This window comes from Musa acuminata, chromosome BXJ1-9 (genome assembly GCF_036884655.1).
Source record: "Musa acuminata AAA Group cultivar baxijiao chromosome BXJ1-9, Cavendish_Baxijiao_AAA, whole genome shotgun sequence".
NCBI classification, from domain to species: Eukaryota; Viridiplantae; Streptophyta; class Magnoliopsida; order Zingiberales; family Musaceae; genus Musa; species Musa acuminata.
The window spans coordinates 11,937,827-11,959,243 of NC_088335.1; the positions used below are offsets into that span (position 1 = coordinate 11,937,827).

Consider the following 21,417-nt stretch of genomic DNA (forward strand, 5'->3'; position numbering starts at 1 on the left):
ATATCGTTTTTGTCCTCTAGTTGTCTGTGTACCATCTTACTGCTTTACATAATATATTTAGAATAAGGTAAGTCACGAACAAACTTTAAAAAATAAATATTTGATGTAATGCTTATATATATCCATATCTTTTGGTATGTTCATATTCTATATAATATATAGAGAGATGATTAAAAGTTTAATAGTCTCATTATAGTTATGTTGATGATTGCTTTAGGCTTATAAATAAAGGTTATGTCATGTGGATACGTGTGAGAGATTTTCGATCTGTAATGGATCATTTCACCATTTGTTGTGTAACTGTTCAGAGCTTGTAAAGTCTGTTTATAATTTACATTGTCTATGAAGTGTTTTCGGATATATTTGTTTGTGAATCCCGAGTGAGGCGTTTTCTTTATCCTGTTCTCTTTTTTGTGGGTCCTAAAGGATCATGGGAGGCTTCGAGGAGGTTGACCTTTGCGGATAGACACGCAAGGGTGCCGCGACTTAGACAAAACCGGCTAAATCCGTGACACGTTGTCATGTACTTTTAAATAATCGATTTTTGTCACATCAATAAAAATATTATAAATATATTTAAAAACATTATAAATAACTCAAATCAATTATATTATCAAATTAATCTTTAAATTATATATCATAATAATGTACGAATAGGAACAACAAAATAGGAAGATAGAATTATGTCATTTATATTTTTTAAATAATTTATAGTATTTTTACACCACTATAAAAAATTGTAAATCTATTAAAAATAATATAAATTATTTAAATGAACGGCAAAACGACAAATTAATAATTAAGATTCAAATAGATATCATTAATAGTTTAGGAATAACAAGATGCAAATAGGGATTAAAAAACATGATTATTATAGTGTTTTTTGTGGCCTCAACAAAAATTCTGTAAGCCTATTTAAAAGTACAGTAAATGACCCATATGGCCTTATAATCTCATAAACCAATTATATTATCAAATTAATTTTTAAATTAGGTATCATAATGATATACGAGTGCTACTGTTTTTTTCACCTATACAAAAATCTACAGAAAAACACTGGAAATTAATCAAATAGACTGAAATCACAGTATAAATTCATTACTTGATAAAAAAAAAGACTCACATATGGATAAATAGGTATCGTTAGTAACGAAGATAATTTAAAGCTAATAAAAAAAAATTCTATTACACAATCATATTTTTTAAGGATGCATCCTATCGACTGATCCATAAGATGTGAAAGTTGGTAGAGAGTCAAGTCAGGGACATTTTAGGTAATAAGGGCACCAAATGATAAATCTGGAAAGGGACTTCTTTGAAAATAGCTTAGAAAGAGGGGTTTTTTTCCAAGAAATCTACATTAAGATTATGTATATGTTTGTATTATTCATCTACATAATACATTCTAAATAATTTATCATCCTTTTATTATTATTTTTAATATTTTATTTTCTTTTTCATATTTTTCTATTTTTTACTTTTCTTGTGTATGCATTATTTTATGCTTATATTTTTTTTTGTTGGTTTTGTACATTTGATGTTATATATATATATATATATATATATATATATATATATATATATATATATATATATATATATATATATATATATATATATATATATATATATATATATATATATATATATATATATCCTTCCAAATATTTAATGTTATATATATATATATATATATCCCTTTAAATTTATAAATCCTCCATATATATATATTAGCATTCGTCCAACAAATTAAATTAAACACCACAACTATGGTTATCCATAAATTTGAAAAATAAAATAAAATTTTAAGTATTTAAAACATCCCTTATTTCTTAAATTTCAACCATTTCACATATCTATCTTTCACTAATAATTGGATTCCTTGTTTCTTAAATATAAATAAATATGAAATTTATTAATTGAAGAGTCTGAACGTAATCACGCAGACCGTCAACTGATAAAGATTAACCACAACTGATACTGTTAAATTTATTTGCTTGCCTTACATTTAAAGCAAATGCAAATAAGTACTGTTCATCATTTGAATTTTATTGTTTAACCAATCAGTAAAGAACTTCAAAAAAAAAAAAAGAAGCCAATATTTGAAAGAGGTTCAGATACAATCAGATCGATCTCAAAGTAAAGCTACGGAAAGAACTACTTGGTTACATTATTTAATGTTTGTATTTTTCTTCAAGGCTTATCAGCAAAAGAGTTTCACCCGTCAACAAACGAGCAACTTTTTGGATCACTGGAATCAATTGTGATCGCTAATGCCACCGCAATCTGCAATGGTATGTGTAATCTGTCCCAGGGCTTGATAAGCAGCAGGAGGAGGATTACAGAAGCATGTTACAGCAAAAGAACGTGATATGGTGTTGCATGCTAAAGCAGCAGAACCTATAATTTCCCGCTTGAAAAGCTTCATTCCCAGCAGCCTGCAAACAAGAAAAATGTAAATTCTGCAAATTAGTACAAGAGTTTTATCGCGTCCTTAAAATTAATGGGCTAGTTGTTCCTAGAAGCTGTGAATATCATCAAAGAAATTAGGTTGACAAACCTTCTTGATATATCATTGTGTTCAATAAATTTCTTTTTTATAGTGTTCAGGAATTTAAATTAGGCCAGTATCTGTCACTGCAAAAGGAACACCAAGTAAGTTGTTCTTGAATAACTACTGTCTCTAGCTATGATTTGTCATCAATCATATACAGCAATTACATCTCGATTGATCAATCCTACTTTTCTCCAACTCAGTTCTAGAAATGATTTGTGAATTATATGCAGTTTACACACGTCTTGGGTTTCAATCATGATTTTACTTTTTCTCATGCAAAAGCTACTAGTATATACTGTTTCCAGTACTTAGCTAGGCTATAATCAAATAGAGGTGTGAAGTACCATAGCAGTGCATAGGTCTCCATGTAAAATCTTCAGTCAAATACTAAGACAACATTTTCTCCTTGATCTGGCATTCGCTAATATGATTTAACATGGTCACAGTGGCATGTTTGCTTCAGCGTGATGCTCTGCAGACGATAGACTAGTGCGGGATAAATTTTGATGTTACGTGGAGATGCATATTGCTTTCTCTTTGCATTTGCTCAAACAACAAAGAACAAACTTGAACATGGGATGACAGTGAACAAAAAGTGAGGGCAGTTTGATATTTTGAAAGCTTACAAGAGAGACAAGATGATGCAGTCCAATGGCATTTGGACAATTCTCAATTCTCAGCATTTCGAGTGCAGGTTGATACCGATGCAAATGAAGAATTCTCAGTCCCTAAGAAGTTGAACTACCTACTCGTGTAGCATGGGAAGGCTTAAAGAAGGAAATCTAGCATCCAAGTTGCATTTTCCTCGTGGTAAGACGGATGAAGAATTCTCCGTGTGTTACATGATGCAATAGGCGTTCATTCGCACAGAGGTGCCACAGTGGGGATCAAATTCCCGACCTACAGGGATATCTCTCATAAGCTCAACTGTCTGAGCTAGCTGACGACGACGACGGTGGAACTTTATGTCTGGTTAAATATAAATAGTCATTCAAGGGTTCAAACAAAAGTAAGGTTCCAATCTGTTCTGTTCTAAGGAAGTATTCTAGTGGTAAATAGGCCTCCATAAAGCACAATCACATTCCACTATTAAGACTATTATTTTATCCTTGATTTGACATCTGCTTAGATGATTTAACAGGACTAGAATTCAAATATGTTTCTAGAGTGAAGGTTTGCAGACGATAAACTAATGCTGGATAATTCCGGTTATTACCTGGAGACTGATATGCTTCTTCTCTGCATTTGCTCAGATGGATATAACAATACTTGAACATGGGATGGAAGTTTCTCTTTGATATAAAACTGAGGGCAATTGGATATCTGTAAGCTTACAAGGGAAGAAAGATGATGCAGTCCACTGGCTTCTAAAAGTTTTGGACAGTTGTCGACGCTCAGCGTTCTTGAGTGCAAGTACATTCTGACGCACATGAAGAGCTCTCAGTCCCTGAGAGCTTGAAACTACCGAAGTGATGGAGCTTGGGAAGGTTTAGAGATGAAACCAATTCTCGTAAGTTACATTTTCCCCACAACAGGAGACTACGGATATATTGTCAGGGATAAAATTTTAAAGAGAATGTTTGATGTAATATTTATATATATCCGTATCTTTTGATTTATTCATGCTTTGCACAACATGTAGAAGGATGGTCGAAGGCTTAAGAGCCTCATTTTAGTTGGTTTTGATAGTCTTCTTAGACTTATAAATAAAGGTTGTGTCATGTGAACACTTGTGAGAGATATTCGATCTGTAGTGGATTATTTTGTCCCTTTGTTGTATAACCGTTCAGAGCTTATAAAATCTGTTTATAATTTGCATTGTCTATGAAGTGTTTCTTGGAATGTTTGATTGTAGATTCCAAGTGAGACGCTTTCTCTAACTCATTTTCTCATTTGTAGGTCCTAAGGAACCACGGGAGGTTTCAGGGAGGCTGACCTTTACAGACAGATACGCAAAAGTTCCGTATGACTTAGGCAAAACCAATTAAGTCCGTGACATATGGTATCAGAGCAGGACAAGCACTCATAGAAACACTTGGCATGCAAATGTGGGGGACCTAGCGGGGCTGCGTTGAGGATAGTCAGCACACGCACGACCATTTGGGGGAAAACGGGCATGGAGATATAGGGAAAAGGAGTCGCTCAAATGAGCGGGCATTTGAGATTGACATTCAGAGGAATGGCTAACCCTTCGGGCAAGAGGCACCATGAGAACAAGCAAGCTTGGAAGAATGTGGAGCGCACAAAGGTTGGGATGGCTGAGTCTGAGCTACGGCTTGACGTTGACAACTATACTTGATGATGCTCAAGGCAAGTAAGGCGCTTGGTAAAGGACGAGACCATGCAAAGTAGAATAAGTTGCTCAGCGATCGAAAGAGTTATGCAAAGCTCACAAAGGTGAGGGGAATTGCTAACTCGAAAAATTCGGTACTCATGCATGGGCTTGTATGCGGACGATGGAATGTTTGCGGACATCCCAAGGCAACCGAAACTCGGCGCCATAGAACATTAAAACTTTCTCTTTGGCATGTGAAGGATACATATATAGGAGGCTGAGGTGTGCAGCGAGTTCAGTATGTTGCTAGGCCTTGAGTAGTGTAGCGGGAGCTATATTGATGTGAAGTCGTAATGTAGCAAGTGCGTTTGCAGGAGGCAGAACAATGCACAGTTTGTTCAGTAAATCGGAGTAGTCCGAAGGGGATGGTGGTCTCCGAAACTTTCAGAGAGAAAGAAGCGAAGAGAGTTGTTGCTTGAACGAGACAGTTATCCAGGAGGGATAGATTCCGGCATTTCCCAACAAAATACCAATCGAAAGCGGAAATGATGCGAATCTACTTGGAAGTGACAACTAAATGAAAGAAGAGTCGATGGACATTCTTAGGCTTTCGATTTGCATTCTGTTGGGAAATAAAGCAGTTTACGGTTGTTCTAGTTGTGTATCTGATCGTTAGACTTGAGATATCAAGGATGTCCTGTATGAATACTTCATTCTTTGATATCAGATTTATAGGTCTTGAAGTTTCAAATCTAACACAGTCGATTATCGGGAGTGACAACTAACCATACGAGAGTAATTGAGTATCGATTGAGGATCGTCTGGTTTGATGTCATGAGAGGAATATCCTATTTATATATTTTTTTTTCTCATTCACTCTCGTGTCTTTTTCAATCGATCAATTGCTAATCCATCTTAGCACATGTATCACAATTGAAAATCCTATTTGTAGTTTTTGGCTCTTACCTATTTTCCAAGTATCACTCTGCTACTTCGTTGTCAAGGAGTGACAGAATTGCAGCAGCCATGGCGGAACTCGAAGATTGATGGAAGGACCGGAGGAGGAGATGGAATCTCAATTCCAATCCCCAAGTCAACTATTTCTTTTGAAGGACGGGATGGCAACGTGGGATCTCTCAGATGTAAATGATGGTTGTTAAGTAATTGTTTCTGTGATAATTAGTAAAACATATGCACTCGGGACAAGCTTGATTCTGTGATAGGTACCTTTTCTTGAATTGAATTGGATTTCCAAGGAATGAGATGATGAGTTACAAGCCAAGGCTAAATAGTTTTTAAGATAGCTATTTTCAAGCCCATAAACTTGCTAACACGTCAAGAAGAATGAATTAATGGACTGTCTCACTGGTTGGACGCTTCCACTAAAGTTTGCAATATGATTAGTATTCCCTAATTAATGAAGTGGAGATTATTTTGAGAAATATATGTATACTACTGTACCAGAACGAGGAAAAAAGAAAACAGTGGAGAGAAAGAGAATTTCAATATTTTTGAAGGTTTGTAACTCAATCCAGGAATTAAAAAAACAAACAGTTCTTTCCCAGCAATTCAAAAAAAGAGGGGTTAACTTTCACAAAATGCCCTACAAATATGATGTTAATTTCAGTAAGTAATTGGCTCCGATGATATCGAGAAATGGAAAATCATACCAACTAATGCTACTGCTGAATTAAATTATACATCAAGTGAAATTGAAATGCCTAATCCATCATCGATGCTTGATTGGATTGATAAACATAAAAAATGTCAAGAATATACTTCCTCGATTTACAATAATGTCATGCTATATTGTTTTGTTCGCACCTCATGTGATTTCTGTTGCCACATGATGATGTAACAACAAAAAAAAAAATATACTGGGATAGAACTACAAGCAAAACCTCACCAGCAGAGGATGAACAAGCAGTACAAATAAAAAACAACACTCTAAAACCGCATTCATCTTCTTGGTAAGACCATCATCACTCTCTCTACAACAACCAATTTGCCATGAACAATCAAATGATTGCTGGAGTTGGGATGGGCGGCCAAAAAATCTATTTATGGGGCCATGGATTCTGCTGCCAGTCAGACAGCATGATTCACTGGTTACCCAGTCTTTTTATCGTGTCACTGATTTAGATATCAGCTAACTTTGCTTTCACCAACCTTGTTCACACCATTTTGTAGCACTGATTTGGCTTTGACAAAGGTAAAGATTGAATGCACCCAACAAAAATTTCATCAGAGTTGCACGTAAGGGCCCAGCTGTTAGTAATTCTTTGAATAAAATCACTTGTAATATCGTGATGATTCTGACCACCTCTGATGTGTGCTTGCATATGCTCGCCACCTACGCCTCTCAGATGGACTGCTGTGATTGTCTTGGGTTTTTGATGTGCATCTCCCACCACAGGTTTTTCTCAAGGTGGTCCTTAACTCCTCTTCGGCATCATATTGTAAGCGCTGCAACAAGAGAAGACAAAAGAGATATGCTTTTGAAGACAAACCCACAAGAGTAACCAGTTAACATCCATGCCAAAAAAAAAAGAGAGACTAATTTATAGTTCTATCCTCTCCCAATTTACTAAATCAAGTTGCTTTTTGGGTGTAGGTTGAAAGCAGTGTCAATGGCATCCTAACACCAATATTGCCTTCTGGATGTCATCTATATCGGATCATGATGTCCAATAACTTTTATGCAGCCTCTGGTACTTCCATGTAGCAGGATATAGAATGAAACTAATTACTTATTTATCATCAATCATTAAATTTTGTCAAATCCTTGTTTTCCCTCTGTTTTCATCCTATTGAATGTGTAAAGTTGGCACTGTCAATAAAAAACAACACTGCATCTGCAACATACCTAATAACTCTTCAATTAAACCATCCTTAGCCATCTCATGTCACAAATACATAAAAAGGGTTTAATCCCATAGATATCTTTGTTACCACTGCTTACATTTTATTCTCCTAGAAACATTGTTAGTTTTCTAGTAGACATTTTACCATAAGGTTTGTAAAGTGAGAGTTAGGAATATATTAAACATATAACACTCGCTAAGTATATACCTTGGTCGCATCTGAAAGAACAGTGTATGCCTCTCCTATCATCTTGAATAACCTATCAGCATCCTTGTGAACTTCATCAGCCACTTCTCTCCAAAAACCATCATCAATAGTTTCATTCCTGGCCAATAACTGCCCAGCCTTGTCTGGGTGGTGTCTCAATGCAGCTTTTCGATATGCCTTTTTTACATCAGCTGCAGAACTAGATACTTCAATTCCTCTGCATGTGCCAAGCAAGCAATTGCAAACATGAAACCATAAGGATTATTCCAAAATTAACTCGTAAGCAACATTGCTCAATAGCTTAAAACTTTGCAAATGAATAGCCTTAAAAAAGAGATGACCTAATGACACTGAAGACAACTTGAACAAGATTTAACAAGATACCAAAATGTGATACCAATGCAACTACAGAAAAGCTAGAATCAATAAGTTGAAATCAGAGACAACATAAGGGGAAAAAAATACTTGATTGAAAAACAATATATCTGTTATAACCAATTAGATTTTAGCAATCCAATTCAGGAACCTTCCAGCTTGTAACCAGGCTTTACAACCGAAGACAGGATAAAGACTCCCATCTAACCCATCAAGCTTTACTCAGCTACAGCCTAGTCCAACCATGTTTCTCTTATCTGACCCATAGATCACTAATAAATATTTTCACAGCCCCATGCAGGTGAGCAATTTAAAATTTCACTTAACACAACAAATAGTATTTAAATTTCATGTAACGACTTCCAGCCTTTCCAACCTGACTGCATGGTATAAGTGATGTTCAACTTATCTATTAAGTACTTACATAATAGAATTATTGGGCAGGAATTGTGCTTCTTTTACATAAATAAGCATGTGCATGGTCCAACTGCTGTCAGGTATGATTCCAGTAAAACTGGAGTATGCTCTTATTTAACATTTGTGAATGGCACAGCAAAGAATCTAGATAGAAGAGTTAAACTGAGATGGTCCAAAAAAATTGCTTTCATCAGAAGAATAACTAACAAATTATAAGTTAAAATAAACCGAACACTTACAGTATCATGTATAAATCTAGAGGAGTCTCCTTTCTGGCTTCCTCCTCCACACTACAAAGACGAACATGGGCCTGGTTTAGATCATTATTGCCACTATTTATTCCCAAAACTCCAGCTTGACTGTCTTTATCCTTAGATTGATTTTTCAGAAGAGAGATAAGTCTGCGGAGGTCATTAGCAGCCTGGCCATAGTCTCTGATCATCTCATGCAAGGTGGCTCTCCTTGAAATTGCCTGCAATATTAACGAAGAGTCAATAAGTGAAAATGACCAACTTTTTCCATAAGGTGCTGTGGCTGCTTCAAAACCCAATGTGATGATTTATGGCTAAATCAGAGCTATTCACTGATTTAAACTTTATTGTTTATCATTTCAACTTTATTGATTATTTAATAAGCCTGGTGATTTATCCTTTTTCTCAGTTCTCAGAAAACAATTATGTTCCTAAATGACCATGCCAACAATGTAGATCAATTATTCATTAGACCTTAATTGAAATACTGTTCTTTTTTAGAAAATAAAGAGAGCATAAACATGAAGCTCAAAAATTCACAACATATGAAATGTAAGGAAGAAGAGAATGGTTCAAGAAGTCTGATTATTTAAGGTTACCAAGTTAGACAAAAAAGAAAAGTTAAAAAAAGTTTCAAGCCAAACTTTCAATGAAATTCAGATAAAATCAGATCGAGATTAATTTAAGCCATGGCAGAATTATTTGGTCAGAAGTCTCAGAACTATTAGGTTATATTACTTTTTGTTAATAATCAAATAGCATGTTTTCTATTCTGAAAAAAAATACATCAGTGTAAACAATTTAACCCATCAACAAAATGAGCATGTATCCAACAAATGACAAATGGCAAGTTTGGAGTGCCAGGAACCAAGCACAATTCAAAAATTATCTTCAGTACAAGATATCTCGATAGAGGAATGTACTGTTCTTTCCAATGCAATATGCTACTATAGGACTATGTGATGAAATGCACTACTAAGACACACTTGTGTGAATCATGTGAACCCAAGATGTTAATACCTTATGAAACCATACTAATTTATGCCAGCAAGTGCTAGCTACACTACACGGATGAGGCAGATTAGCCCAACCAAATCCATGTACTGTTGGACACAAACCTATGTACCATGCTGATATCCTACCAGCAGCAGTCCACATAATAGCATATGTACTTGATGTGGACACCAGAGCAAATCAACCAAAATTTTCAATTTCAAAATAAAAAGAGCATCTGTGAGCAAAAAATACATAACCAACCTTTGCATAACTGGCAACAAGGGCGATTGCTATACTACAGTCTGCAATGGCATCTGTAACTTGGCCTAGGGCTTGATAAGCAGCAGCACGATTACAGAAGCAAATTGCTGTAAAAGGACGTGACTCAGTATTGCATGCTAAAGCAGCAGAATAATGTTCTACTGCATCCAGATGTCTTCCTGCTTGAAAAGCTGCATTCCCAGCAGCCTGTGAAGGAAAAAGTGCAAATTGAGCAAATGAGAAATATAAGAGTTTATCCTGTCCTCAATATTAATGGGCTAATTGTTTTAAAAACTGTAATATCATTGAAGAAATTACACGGCAAAATGGATCTCATATCTTCATCTTATATTTTAACATTGGGCTTTAGACCTTCCATTTCCCTGCCAAAAACATCTTCATTGCAAAGAATAAATTCATTTTTCTTCATCATGCATGGCATTATATGATCGCCACCACAAAGGCACTAAACCAAATTGATGCATTTAGTGAAAGGCATGAGGTTACACTTTTTCTTTGGGCACGACCAGCAAAACATAAACAAGACTTTGTTTTAGTATTTCTGTTGGGTGTTGGAACAAAATCAACAGACCAAAACAAACACCAACTTGTTTTGTCATTGATGCAAGTAAATTTCCTTAGAAGTTACACAAGTAGACTACTGTTAGAAGTTCTTTAAAGCCTTAATCCCATGGACCAGTCTTAAAGACTAAAATGGAAATAGTAGAATTACCTTAAGACGTAAGAGTTCATTTATGGTGCCACACAATGATGCCAGAGATTCTGAAGACCCATTAACGTTCCTGGTAATTATAATGTAGTATATTACAAATAAAACTTCAAGAAACATGTGCTAACTATGATAAGAATGCCAAAAGGTGTATTAGATATTGAGACTTAGAGTAATACTTGTCTTCTTTATATGTCACTTTTTCATGCTTCTTTAGTAACTCAACTGCCTCCTCAAATCTCCCCAAATAGAAATAAGACTTGGACATAAGATTCAAACGCCAGAGCCTCATGGGACAACTTTGCATGTCTTCAGAATTATCTGTGCTGACTCTACACAGAGCATAATTTCTTTCAGCAATTTCAATGGTCTGCTCACAGAAAACAATCACCTCTTTGTATCTCCGCAACTGCCAGGTCCAAGAACAATAGAATTAATAAAAGATCAATGTGACATAGTTCTGTTAGATGTCGATGGAGGATGTTGTAATTCATGTATTCAGGCTCTCTGATACATGTATCTATCATTCAATTGGTCTTAATGTGAACTAATATACTAAAAAAGAGAAGGAATACAAACCATTAGAAAAGCCTCTGCTTTTCTTTCCATCAATCTTTCTGAATATGGACATATAAATAGGGCCTCAATGATTATCTGTAATGCCTTTGCTGCTTCATTAGATGATTTTTTCAGCATAAGTTCCTCGGACTGAACCATGTAATCAGCAACTTGCTGTTTCATAAAGACAGTATCAGACATCAAATGCACAAAAGAACAAAAGGTGGTGGTGGCGTAGGGAGGGGAAAGTTAGCACTATAACTAGCATAAAAAGCAAACAAAATAATCCATTCTTAATATGCCATTGAATGCAAGCAAGATATGACCTCTTATATCTTATAATTGCAAAATTAGTTGTAGGAATATGTATAATACAAATGTGACTCAGTTTAAAACAAAGGAAACAATATTCTAAGGATTAGCTCCTTCAATAATACAGGTTTTACCAAACAACATCGATAACTATTAGGTCATAATTCTTGAATGAATTTGAAATTACACAAACACTATAAATTTAATTTTGTACTACTTTTGTTATTTAAATCAAGGATTGAAATATCGTATCGTACCGGAGTTTCAACCTTCTCTCGGTACAGTATGGTACGGTACTATATACCAAGCGGTATACCATTTGGTATATATATATATAAGTGAAAAAAAATTTCGACGACATCGCCTCCCTTCTCCCCCACACGAGAAGGGACGTATATAGTATCGTCTCCCTTCTCCCCAAGCAAGGCAACACAGAAGAGAGGCGACGTCGCAGAAAAGCCTCGGCGATGTCGCCTATATATATATATATATATATATATATATATATATATATATATATATATATATATATATATATATATATATATATATATATAATGTGCGATGTCGCCTCTCTTCTCCCCAGGTGGGGCAAGAAAAATGAGACGACATCGCCTATATATATATATATATATAAAATACCACCCGGTAGCGAGCGGTACGCGTACCGGTTTCTTGTCGAACCGATACATATCGCTCGTACCAGGTGGTTTCATTCGAAACTGTATACCTTGATTTAAATATTTTTCAACTTTTAGCATTACCAAAAGCAATAAGAGGAAACAGATGGTAGCTAAATTACTATTGTATAACTTATAATTTACATGAGATACTAATAAATTCAATCACAAGAATGTTAACAGACACTAGCTGCACCAGCTGGCAAGTCCATAGAGAATCAGTGATCCAATCACTTGGCTTATCTTGTTAAAAAAATGTTTTATATTGTTAATCCTTCAGTTTATTGTTCAGCTTCTCTAGGAGCTCGTATAACAATTTAGCAAGCAAACCGATCAAATGATTCAAATAAAAAAGTTGTTAAATGTAAAACATAGCATGCGCTTGGCAAACGATAAGACACTTAACATTGGACATTAAGATCCAAGTATTGTGCATCTACATGACTGTTAAAAACCATCGACTTGCTGAGAAGAGTTGCTAGTTTTCCTTATATATTTTGGCAAATAAATGATAAAAATATGTGAAGATCTTCAAATTCAATATAAAATTCCTGCTTTCTGGAGAAGTAATTATAAAATTTGGCATTACATTATTTGCATCACATACTGCGATGATAACAATTTATGCAGACGAGTTACTAAAAACCATACCTGCAAAAATTGTTATCAATTGGGACTTTCACCATCTGGCAAGCAATAAATAATTGCAGGCATAGGATAATATCTCTGAGTTACCACATTTTCAAAAAGTTCAATCATATACAGGTGCGGAAGTCATTCAAAAACAAATATTTCCATGCTTAAAGAAAACAGCTGTGCGTAGTCTCAAATGTTAAAAGATACACCACAAGAAGTAGACTAAGACCAACCTGAGTTTTCAGTAGACCATCAGAAGCCTCCACTAAGATTTTGTGGTCTAAACTTCCCTCATTGTTTGATTGTAAGCAATTCTTGAAATGCTTCAAGGCATCTTCAATTTCACCCAATGCAAGATGACAACTACATCAAGAGAAGAATATTTTAAAACTATTTTAAATTTCATATGACCAAATCACTTAGAACAGACAATATACCTTAAGATCAGTTCTTTTTCATGATTCAAATTAACTAATTCTAGATATTAAAGAAAAAAAAATGTTTGACATTAGAAATCCACAATACGAAGCCCTTCTAATATATATATATATATATATGAATTTATATGTATATGTATAAGTATATATATATATATATTTATATATATATATATATGTATATATACATATATGTATATATATACATACATACACACTCACAAATAACTAAAGTAAATAAACTAAGGATTTGTGTTGGATTGGCACAACATAAATAAGTAATTTTGATGGAAAAGATAAAGAAAAAATCTCGGGTTTATTCAATTATGTACATCCATCGGACAATCAAAAATATGCATGTCCGATGAAATACTTGTTGCTATCTACTCCAATAACAAACCATTGGTTTAACTGAATAACTAAAGAAAATAGATAGACCTTTCTCTTCGACTCAGGTCGATGGATATTTGTATAGTCTCAGCGAACAATCAATTAACAACACAATTCAAAAAAGAGATTCGGGATTCCAATATTCGAATGGCAAACCCGATAACTGAATCCAAATACCTTTATCCAAACTAATTTTCTGGCCATTTTTAACATAAACCGGCCAATAAACCATAATCTCTTTGAATTTGATTCACTTGACACTGCATCCACTCCACTGGACATTAAGTGCTTTGCATGAAGGTTGGGCACATACGAGTAGAGGGTTCCAGCTCATTGTTATCCTAATAGAGGAACGGATGGACCTTTACGGATCCCAAAAGTAGGTCCACCTGAGTTGGGCCAGAGTCAGTGTGATCCAATTCAGTTTATCATTATTGGTAAGTTTCAGAACTAATTTGATTCTCAAGGAACATGGTCTAAAGCGTGAATGAAACAGCTGCAGCAGGCAGTTTCAAGCTTCAGCAAAGATGAAGTAGCTGGATGATAGTGTTTCATGTGATAAAGGTTGCAAGAGACATGCTGGCAACTAATCTCCTAGATGGACATGTGGGCTGCAAACCGGTGAAATGAAAAAAATGAAGTGTCAATCTTAGTTTGATTGTTTGAATGCCTTCTAACTTTAAACCTCCCTTGACCACATTTTGCCAGAAGCTTTCCTTTATAATGCCATATAACTTAATTTGATTGTTTGAATGCCTTATAACTTTAAATCTCCCTTGACCACATTTTTCCAGAAACTTTCCTTTGTAATGTTTGTATACATGCAATTAAATCCGCACTGGTACAGACCGATCAGTATTTACCAGTCCAAGCATGAACCAACACGTGGACCATCATGGTCCACAAGTTGTACAACCCTAAAACCCACCCCCCCTTCCCTCGTGCACCTCTCACTACCTGTGTCACATGCCGATGGGACTCCTCATCCTCCTCTGTCACAGCCTCCTTGTACTTCACTGACTCTACCCCTCTTCTTCTTCTTCGGCTCCTCCTCTCCCTCCCCACCCCAACCCAACCCCTTTCTTTGTACCTTGGTACATTCTGGTATATCATATTTTGGTATAATGTCGAACCAGCCCCTCCACCTAACTCCTTTCTTTGTACCCTGGTACATTCCAGCATATTGTACCGTAGTATGTCGGAACAAACTTGAACCAGTCCAACCATCGACGTGCATGGGTCCCATACCCAATATTGATTATTGAAAACCTTTGTTATACTTATTTTACATAGTTATCTGAACGATAGCATACCTTAAAATCTCTTTTCCAAAGCATGATCGAATCAGCAAATAGCATAAGCCAGTTGTAGGTTTTTAGTGGGGATTCATATTGTCATTGTAACCTAGTACAGGACCAACTCTGTTGGCCTCTACAGAGTATCTCTAGGGCCATACAAAAAATTGAGTACTAGCATAGAGCTAGAAAGAACACGGAACATATGATGCACATTAACAATCAAACTGATAATGATAATATATCATAAATTTTAGTCAGAAAAAAAATAATAAGGGAAAAAGAACAATTATGCAACAAAACTTTACAAGAAACATGTGAAATATCATATTCCACTTAGGCCAGCTTCATGCTAGAGTGTTACAATTAGAAAGAATTTTTATAATATTTTAGCAATTCTATGCTAAGAGCTTAAAATTTTATTATGTTTTTTTAATATGCTATGATGCTACAAAATTTTAATATTAATAATCCTATACTAAGACCTCAAAATTTATGAATGTAGATTACATTTTTTTTTGTAACCAATGGAGCAGCAGGCCAAAGTATCATTACTCAAAGTTTGATAAACAAAGAACATCCAGGTATTACTATCTTTACAATCCATAAATATATATTTGATATTCTCAAACCTTGCTAATTTAGACCTCATAAATAACTAAAGTGAAACTCACAGACAGCCATCCTATCACTACTTTGATCACAAAGGCAAGCTAGAATGCCTGCCCTCAATGTTACACAGAACAAATTTAACCAAGAATGTCAACCATTAGGTTAGGCTCATTCTCTATATCTTAATAACTTAATGTTCTCATTACACCAAAAGTTGCATTCTATGCTTATACAACATAATTTAGAATAAGAACGTGCAGTAATATCATGCTCAAGTCAACCATGAGAGGTGAAGAACCATACCATGCAGCCCTAACTTGAGCCCTGAGAAAGCTGGGGTCAATTTTAGCAGCCATCATACAGTCAGAAAGTGCTTCTCTCATTCTTCCAAGAGACATTCGTGCAGCTGCACGGTTGCTGTAACACAGCATTAATGCCTTATTGTCGCTTCTAGAAACTTCCGTTATAGAGATGGAATTCAACCCTCGAGTATAAAAATCCTCAGCTTTTGACATGTCCCCATTTGAATATGCTTGGTTGCCCCTTATGAACATAAGTAAGTCAATGTCAAAAGCAAATGCCAAAAATGTAAACTGACTGGGCTCAAGCATCTGAGACTATATGTGTCAATCTTTATAAGTTATCAATGAACAGATGAGATGTTGCAAGTGCTACTCTTACCGACAAAAGGCCAAATCAGAATGAATGTAGTTCAATAAGTGAACAAATCAAACCAATGCATAAAAAGGTACCTGAGACGCCACTGGTTACAGACTTCCTGCTCAGTGGCAGTTGCTCCAACTGTGGATATGGGATCTTTTCTCTTTTCCAATTTTTTCTGTCTCTCAGCTACGACATCATCCCCATTTTGAGGAACAGATAGCTTGCCCTTGAAGTCTCTTTCAGCAACAGGTTGCACAGAATTGGCATCTGGTAACAAATTCTCAGAAGGGGGAACCATCGGAACACTGACCTTCGGGATTGAATTATTCAAGTTCTTGGAACTTCTCATCCTACTTTTCTTTCTGTGTTGACGTTTTTCCGCTGATAACAGACCTTGATTAAAAGCTAATTCACCAAAGGTAAAATCAGAGCCAGGAAAACTTTCTAAGCTGGAGTTAAGATTAAAGCAGTTTTCATTCTCATTAGCTTGTGGCTCAAAATTTGAACTACAGGATTCAGTTTCTGCTTTCATTCCAGCAGCGTTGCTGGTCAAAGTACGATCCATGTTGTCAGATTTGAAAAAATATTTTTCTCTACCATTTTCCGTAATTTGTTCGCCTATAAACGAAGACTTGTCAACAGAATCCCTCTCAATATAATCTCTAGAACCACTATTTTCATGTTCTCTAAGTGTTACACCATCTTTATTAATATACAAGTGCTGTGTTGCAGAAACAGGATCTTCTTTTCTTTCACCTACAGGAACAGATTCTTTTGTACCAATTGACTCACAGGAGGAAAAAATATGGCGGGATTCATCAGATATCTCGTCATAAGGAGAATAATCCATTGGTGAGTAACCACCAGAAGAGAACTTTTCCACAGTTTCAACAACTTTTTCCACTGAGGCAAATGTTTTAGAAAAGTCCTTGTGCAGTGGAACAGATTGTCTAGATTTCTCTCTCCTTTTCTTTCTTGTAGTTCTAGATTCTCGCTTCACATTAAATTCCTTATTTTGATGAGGTCCAGTAAATAAGCTCTCCTTTGACAACATAGGAGTAACATGTATAGGTGTTGTAAATTCCATGTGTGGTAACTTCTGTTCTTCACATACACTTGCAAAATTTAAACCACTAGCAACAGACAGAGTATCATGGCCAGATAATGATGAAACAAAAGGTGTACCTGCTTCCCTGAGCTTGGAACAGTCAGTAGCACCAGAGGAATTCAGGTAACTCTGGCTTCTACCAAAAACAAAAGTATTACCCTCATTAATCTTAGCCCTGCAATCAGCTTGCTTTGCCTTCTCTGGCTCAACCTCATTATCAGGTCTCTGCAAGTTCAACTTCCTCATTTCGACGTGAAGCCTCGAGACTGTGCCCACATCCAAAGCGATAAATGATTCCTGGCCCAAATTAGAATTTAAACTTGTGGCATTTCCACATACAGAAGAACCTACATTGGGTTCCCTACCACCTTCACTAATAACATTATTTATCACATCCTTGGTACCATTGTCTTTGCTACCAAAATTGCTGGATATGCTTGCACCAAAGAAATAACATTCAGACCTGATAGATCCAGAATTTTTCAATCTCGAATCCTCATTCCCACTTGAATTATCACTTTTGCTCTGAACACCCTCACTAGAAAATATACCCCTACCTGTATTCCCGTCAACAAAGCTAGACGGACCTCCATGGATGCTACTGGAACCAATATTTTTCACACCAGAAAGCAACACAGAATCTGTACCAAAGACAAAAGCAGCACTTTCCGACTTCCCAAACTCAAAGATGCCATTATTCCTACCGCTTAAATTTTCTGATGAATTTTCACAAGAATTTGAACTTTGCTTCAGATCACTTTGAAAGATACAAGCATCAGAATGAGGTTTATGGACTGGGTTATTACCGGATCCATCATCTTCTTTGCCTAGGTTCATTACAGAAGTGGTGCCAAAGACAAAACCATCACTTTGGGACTTAATAGATGCAAGATTCCTGACATTCTGATCACTCAGGTCCGCTGGAGGGCCTTGTTCTGAAGAAAAATTCTTCATACCACTACCGAACACATATAAACCATCGTCAGAACTTCTATTTGAGTAACGACTGAAGCTAAATGTTTCCTTCACCACATTTGCAGACGCTACATTTTTCATACTGTTGTCCGACCCATAACCAGTGTTCTCAGACTTGACAAATTTTTTTCCTTTGCTCCGACCCAAATTTGAACCTTTCTTTTCACTGCTTCCAAAGACAAAAGCTCCCCCGTCACTCATAACAAAACCAGCACTCCCAGGTTTTGCAGACTTTAAACTACCTGAACTTGAATGTTCTGGAATCTTTGAACCTGCCTCAGATTCCAATGGATTCCGTCCATGAAACTTCTCGTCAAGCCCCTGAACTCCGTCCCTCTGATGCCGCCCAGAAATATCCGACTCTATGCCGACAGGGCCGGAATGGAATGGATTGAACCCAGAGCCATCATTGGCGTTCGTAGTCGCGGCCGACCTCACCCGAGGCGAGGCCAGATGCTTCCTCACCTTCACAAGTCGAGGTTTTGAGAGCCCCGCAGCCGACAATGGCCTCCCCGGAACTGGAACGGGGTGGATTGGAGAGAGAGGTACAGGAGGAACTGGGGCAGCGAATTTTCCATCAAAATCAGCGTTCTTTAATCCCCTCGAAGCAGGGGGCTGTTGCCCTAGGACACTCCGATGCGGGAAACCAAACACGGAACTTGAATTGGGGCCGCCAGAGGAAGGAATGCCGCTGCGGAGATGGAATGAAGGAGAACCGGAAGCGGAGATCTCACCTTTACTAGGGTTTCGAAGAGGGGAGGAAGGCGCGGGGCGGGACCCAAAGTCTACCATCGCGGGCGGCATCTCTGGTGGGAGATCACCAACTTCCGACTACGGTTGACGCGGCGGCGGCGGCGGCGGCAGTCTCCGGCGGGTGGGATCGCCGGAGACGGAGGAGGGTGGGATGGGTCTGAGTCCCGAGGCTTTGGCTTTGGCTTTGGCTTTGAATCGCTTCGGAAGGCAGCGGCGTCGCCTCCATGTATTTATTTATTGCGTAATACTTTTTGTAAAGCAGCAATGTTTTCGGCACGCACGTACTCCGACCCGGAAACATCACGTTGCCGGATCTCCTGTATGAGTTCAGCCAGGGTTTAAAACTCTCCACCGTCCTCCACCTCCAGCTCAGCCGCGCTGACGATGATGTGTCGGGCTCTTGAAAGAGCGAGCCGCTGCCAGGGTGGGGACCACTCTGACACGTGGCCTGGGTCTGGTCATACAGGAGCAGATACCGTGGCGTCAGCACCTCTTAGCGGCGAGGCGCGTGGTTCAAATTTGGGTGGGGTCCACGTGGGCCCGCCCTCGTTTGGGGGTAGGGTCCGCACCTTAGACCTTTTCATTTTTCGGAATTACGCGCCGTGAAGGCAAATGACGCACCATAAAACTTTCCATTATTTAGAACTACACACGGAAAAGGCAAATGAATATATATATATATATATATATATATATATGTAAAATGACGCACCATAAAACTTTCCAACGTTTGCTCTTAATGTTTCTAAAATAAAATATGCACCAATGATATTTTTTCAAATATTTAGATATTAGACATATATTAGTTTAAATATTTATTTTTTTCATCTATTATTTTTCTTACAAAAGATAAGTGACGAAAATGAGATTGGAACTCAAGATTGCGATCATCGAATATAAAAAATTCATCACACATATATTATTTATTTTTTTCCTAACCTAAAATTCAGAGTTGATAAATATGAAAGTTACCAATACAAAAAGGTTTATATATATAACAACATAAATATCAATTAAAACTTTAACACCATTATTCTAACAATCAAACGACCAAGTTTAATCGTATCATATACGAAAAATACGTCATATATACGGTAGGTGATTTAACATTGAATTATTCACCTAAAATTAATTTGCACGAGAGACATTTTCTGAAAGCCATGAAGTATTATTGTCACGTTGGATTCGTAAAAATGAATTGGTGATGGACAAACCATAGGTAATGATCATAAGATGTCTAACTTTACGTAGGATAATAAATTGAATCAAGAAACACTTTTGATGGTTTATACTTGATGGTATTATATTTTTTAGGATGACAATTAACTTAGTCGATTAAAATTTTGACTATCAATAGCAAGTTCTAATGATCTAATCTCATCCTCGTTGGCTTATTATTATTGGTTCTATAGAAAACGATAATAAAGATATATGGAATGTTCAAGGAAATTGATAATATTATGATTCTAATACGGATGGACGATTATATATTTTCCTTAAATTTTTGAGTAGATATTGGTTTTGAATTATAAATCATTTATGTACTGAAATTATGGCTTATGGGGGGAACAATCAACCATATGATTCTAAGAGCCATAGCTTATGTCCTACCTATTGTTTATTTAGAATGTCTAGAAAAATATTATTTTAAAAAGGAATAAGATTTTATTATTCCTTATTTTTCATAATGTAATTATTTTATATATTTTTTCATGAGTATAAGATATTAAAATATGTCCCATAAAACTATTTTTACTTTTCAATTTTATACCACAAAACTTCGAGGAGTCTTTTACCTGCAGTTTTTTTGAATTTTATTTTACTTTTTCTATACTCAGTTTGTTTTGGTTCAATAAGTTTTGGACCTATTCGAGTTCCGACTATCTATAAAATTTTTAATTAGATAAATTTTAAAATGATTTAAAATATAAATTTGAGAAATAATATTTAAATTTTAATATAAAATATAAAAATATATAAACTAATATGATATATATATATATATATAAACATAAAATTAAGATATGTATGTCTTGTAATATTGTTTTATTACAATATATCAAC

General features: G+C 36.0%; 1 protein-coding gene across 1 annotated transcript; it reads right to left on the reverse strand.

The window, feature by feature from the left end:
* Positions 1-6,539: 6,539 nt before the first annotated feature.
* On the reverse strand, positions 6,540-19,546 carry LOC135593251 (uncharacterized). Its single transcript, XM_065083143.1, has 10 exons — positions 16,607-19,546; positions 16,158-16,397; positions 13,354-13,483; positions 11,514-11,666; positions 11,114-11,343; positions 10,938-11,007; positions 10,205-10,411; positions 8,936-9,168; positions 7,905-8,121; positions 6,540-7,298 (listed from the first exon to the last, which is right to left on the reverse strand). Exons 1-10 carry the CDS (start codon positions 19,402-19,404, stop codon positions 7,125-7,127), a joined length of 4,452 nt encoding a protein of 1,483 aa, XP_064939215.1. The 5' UTR covers positions 19,405-19,546; the 3' UTR covers positions 6,540-7,124.
* Positions 19,547-21,417: the final 1,871 nt, after the last annotated feature.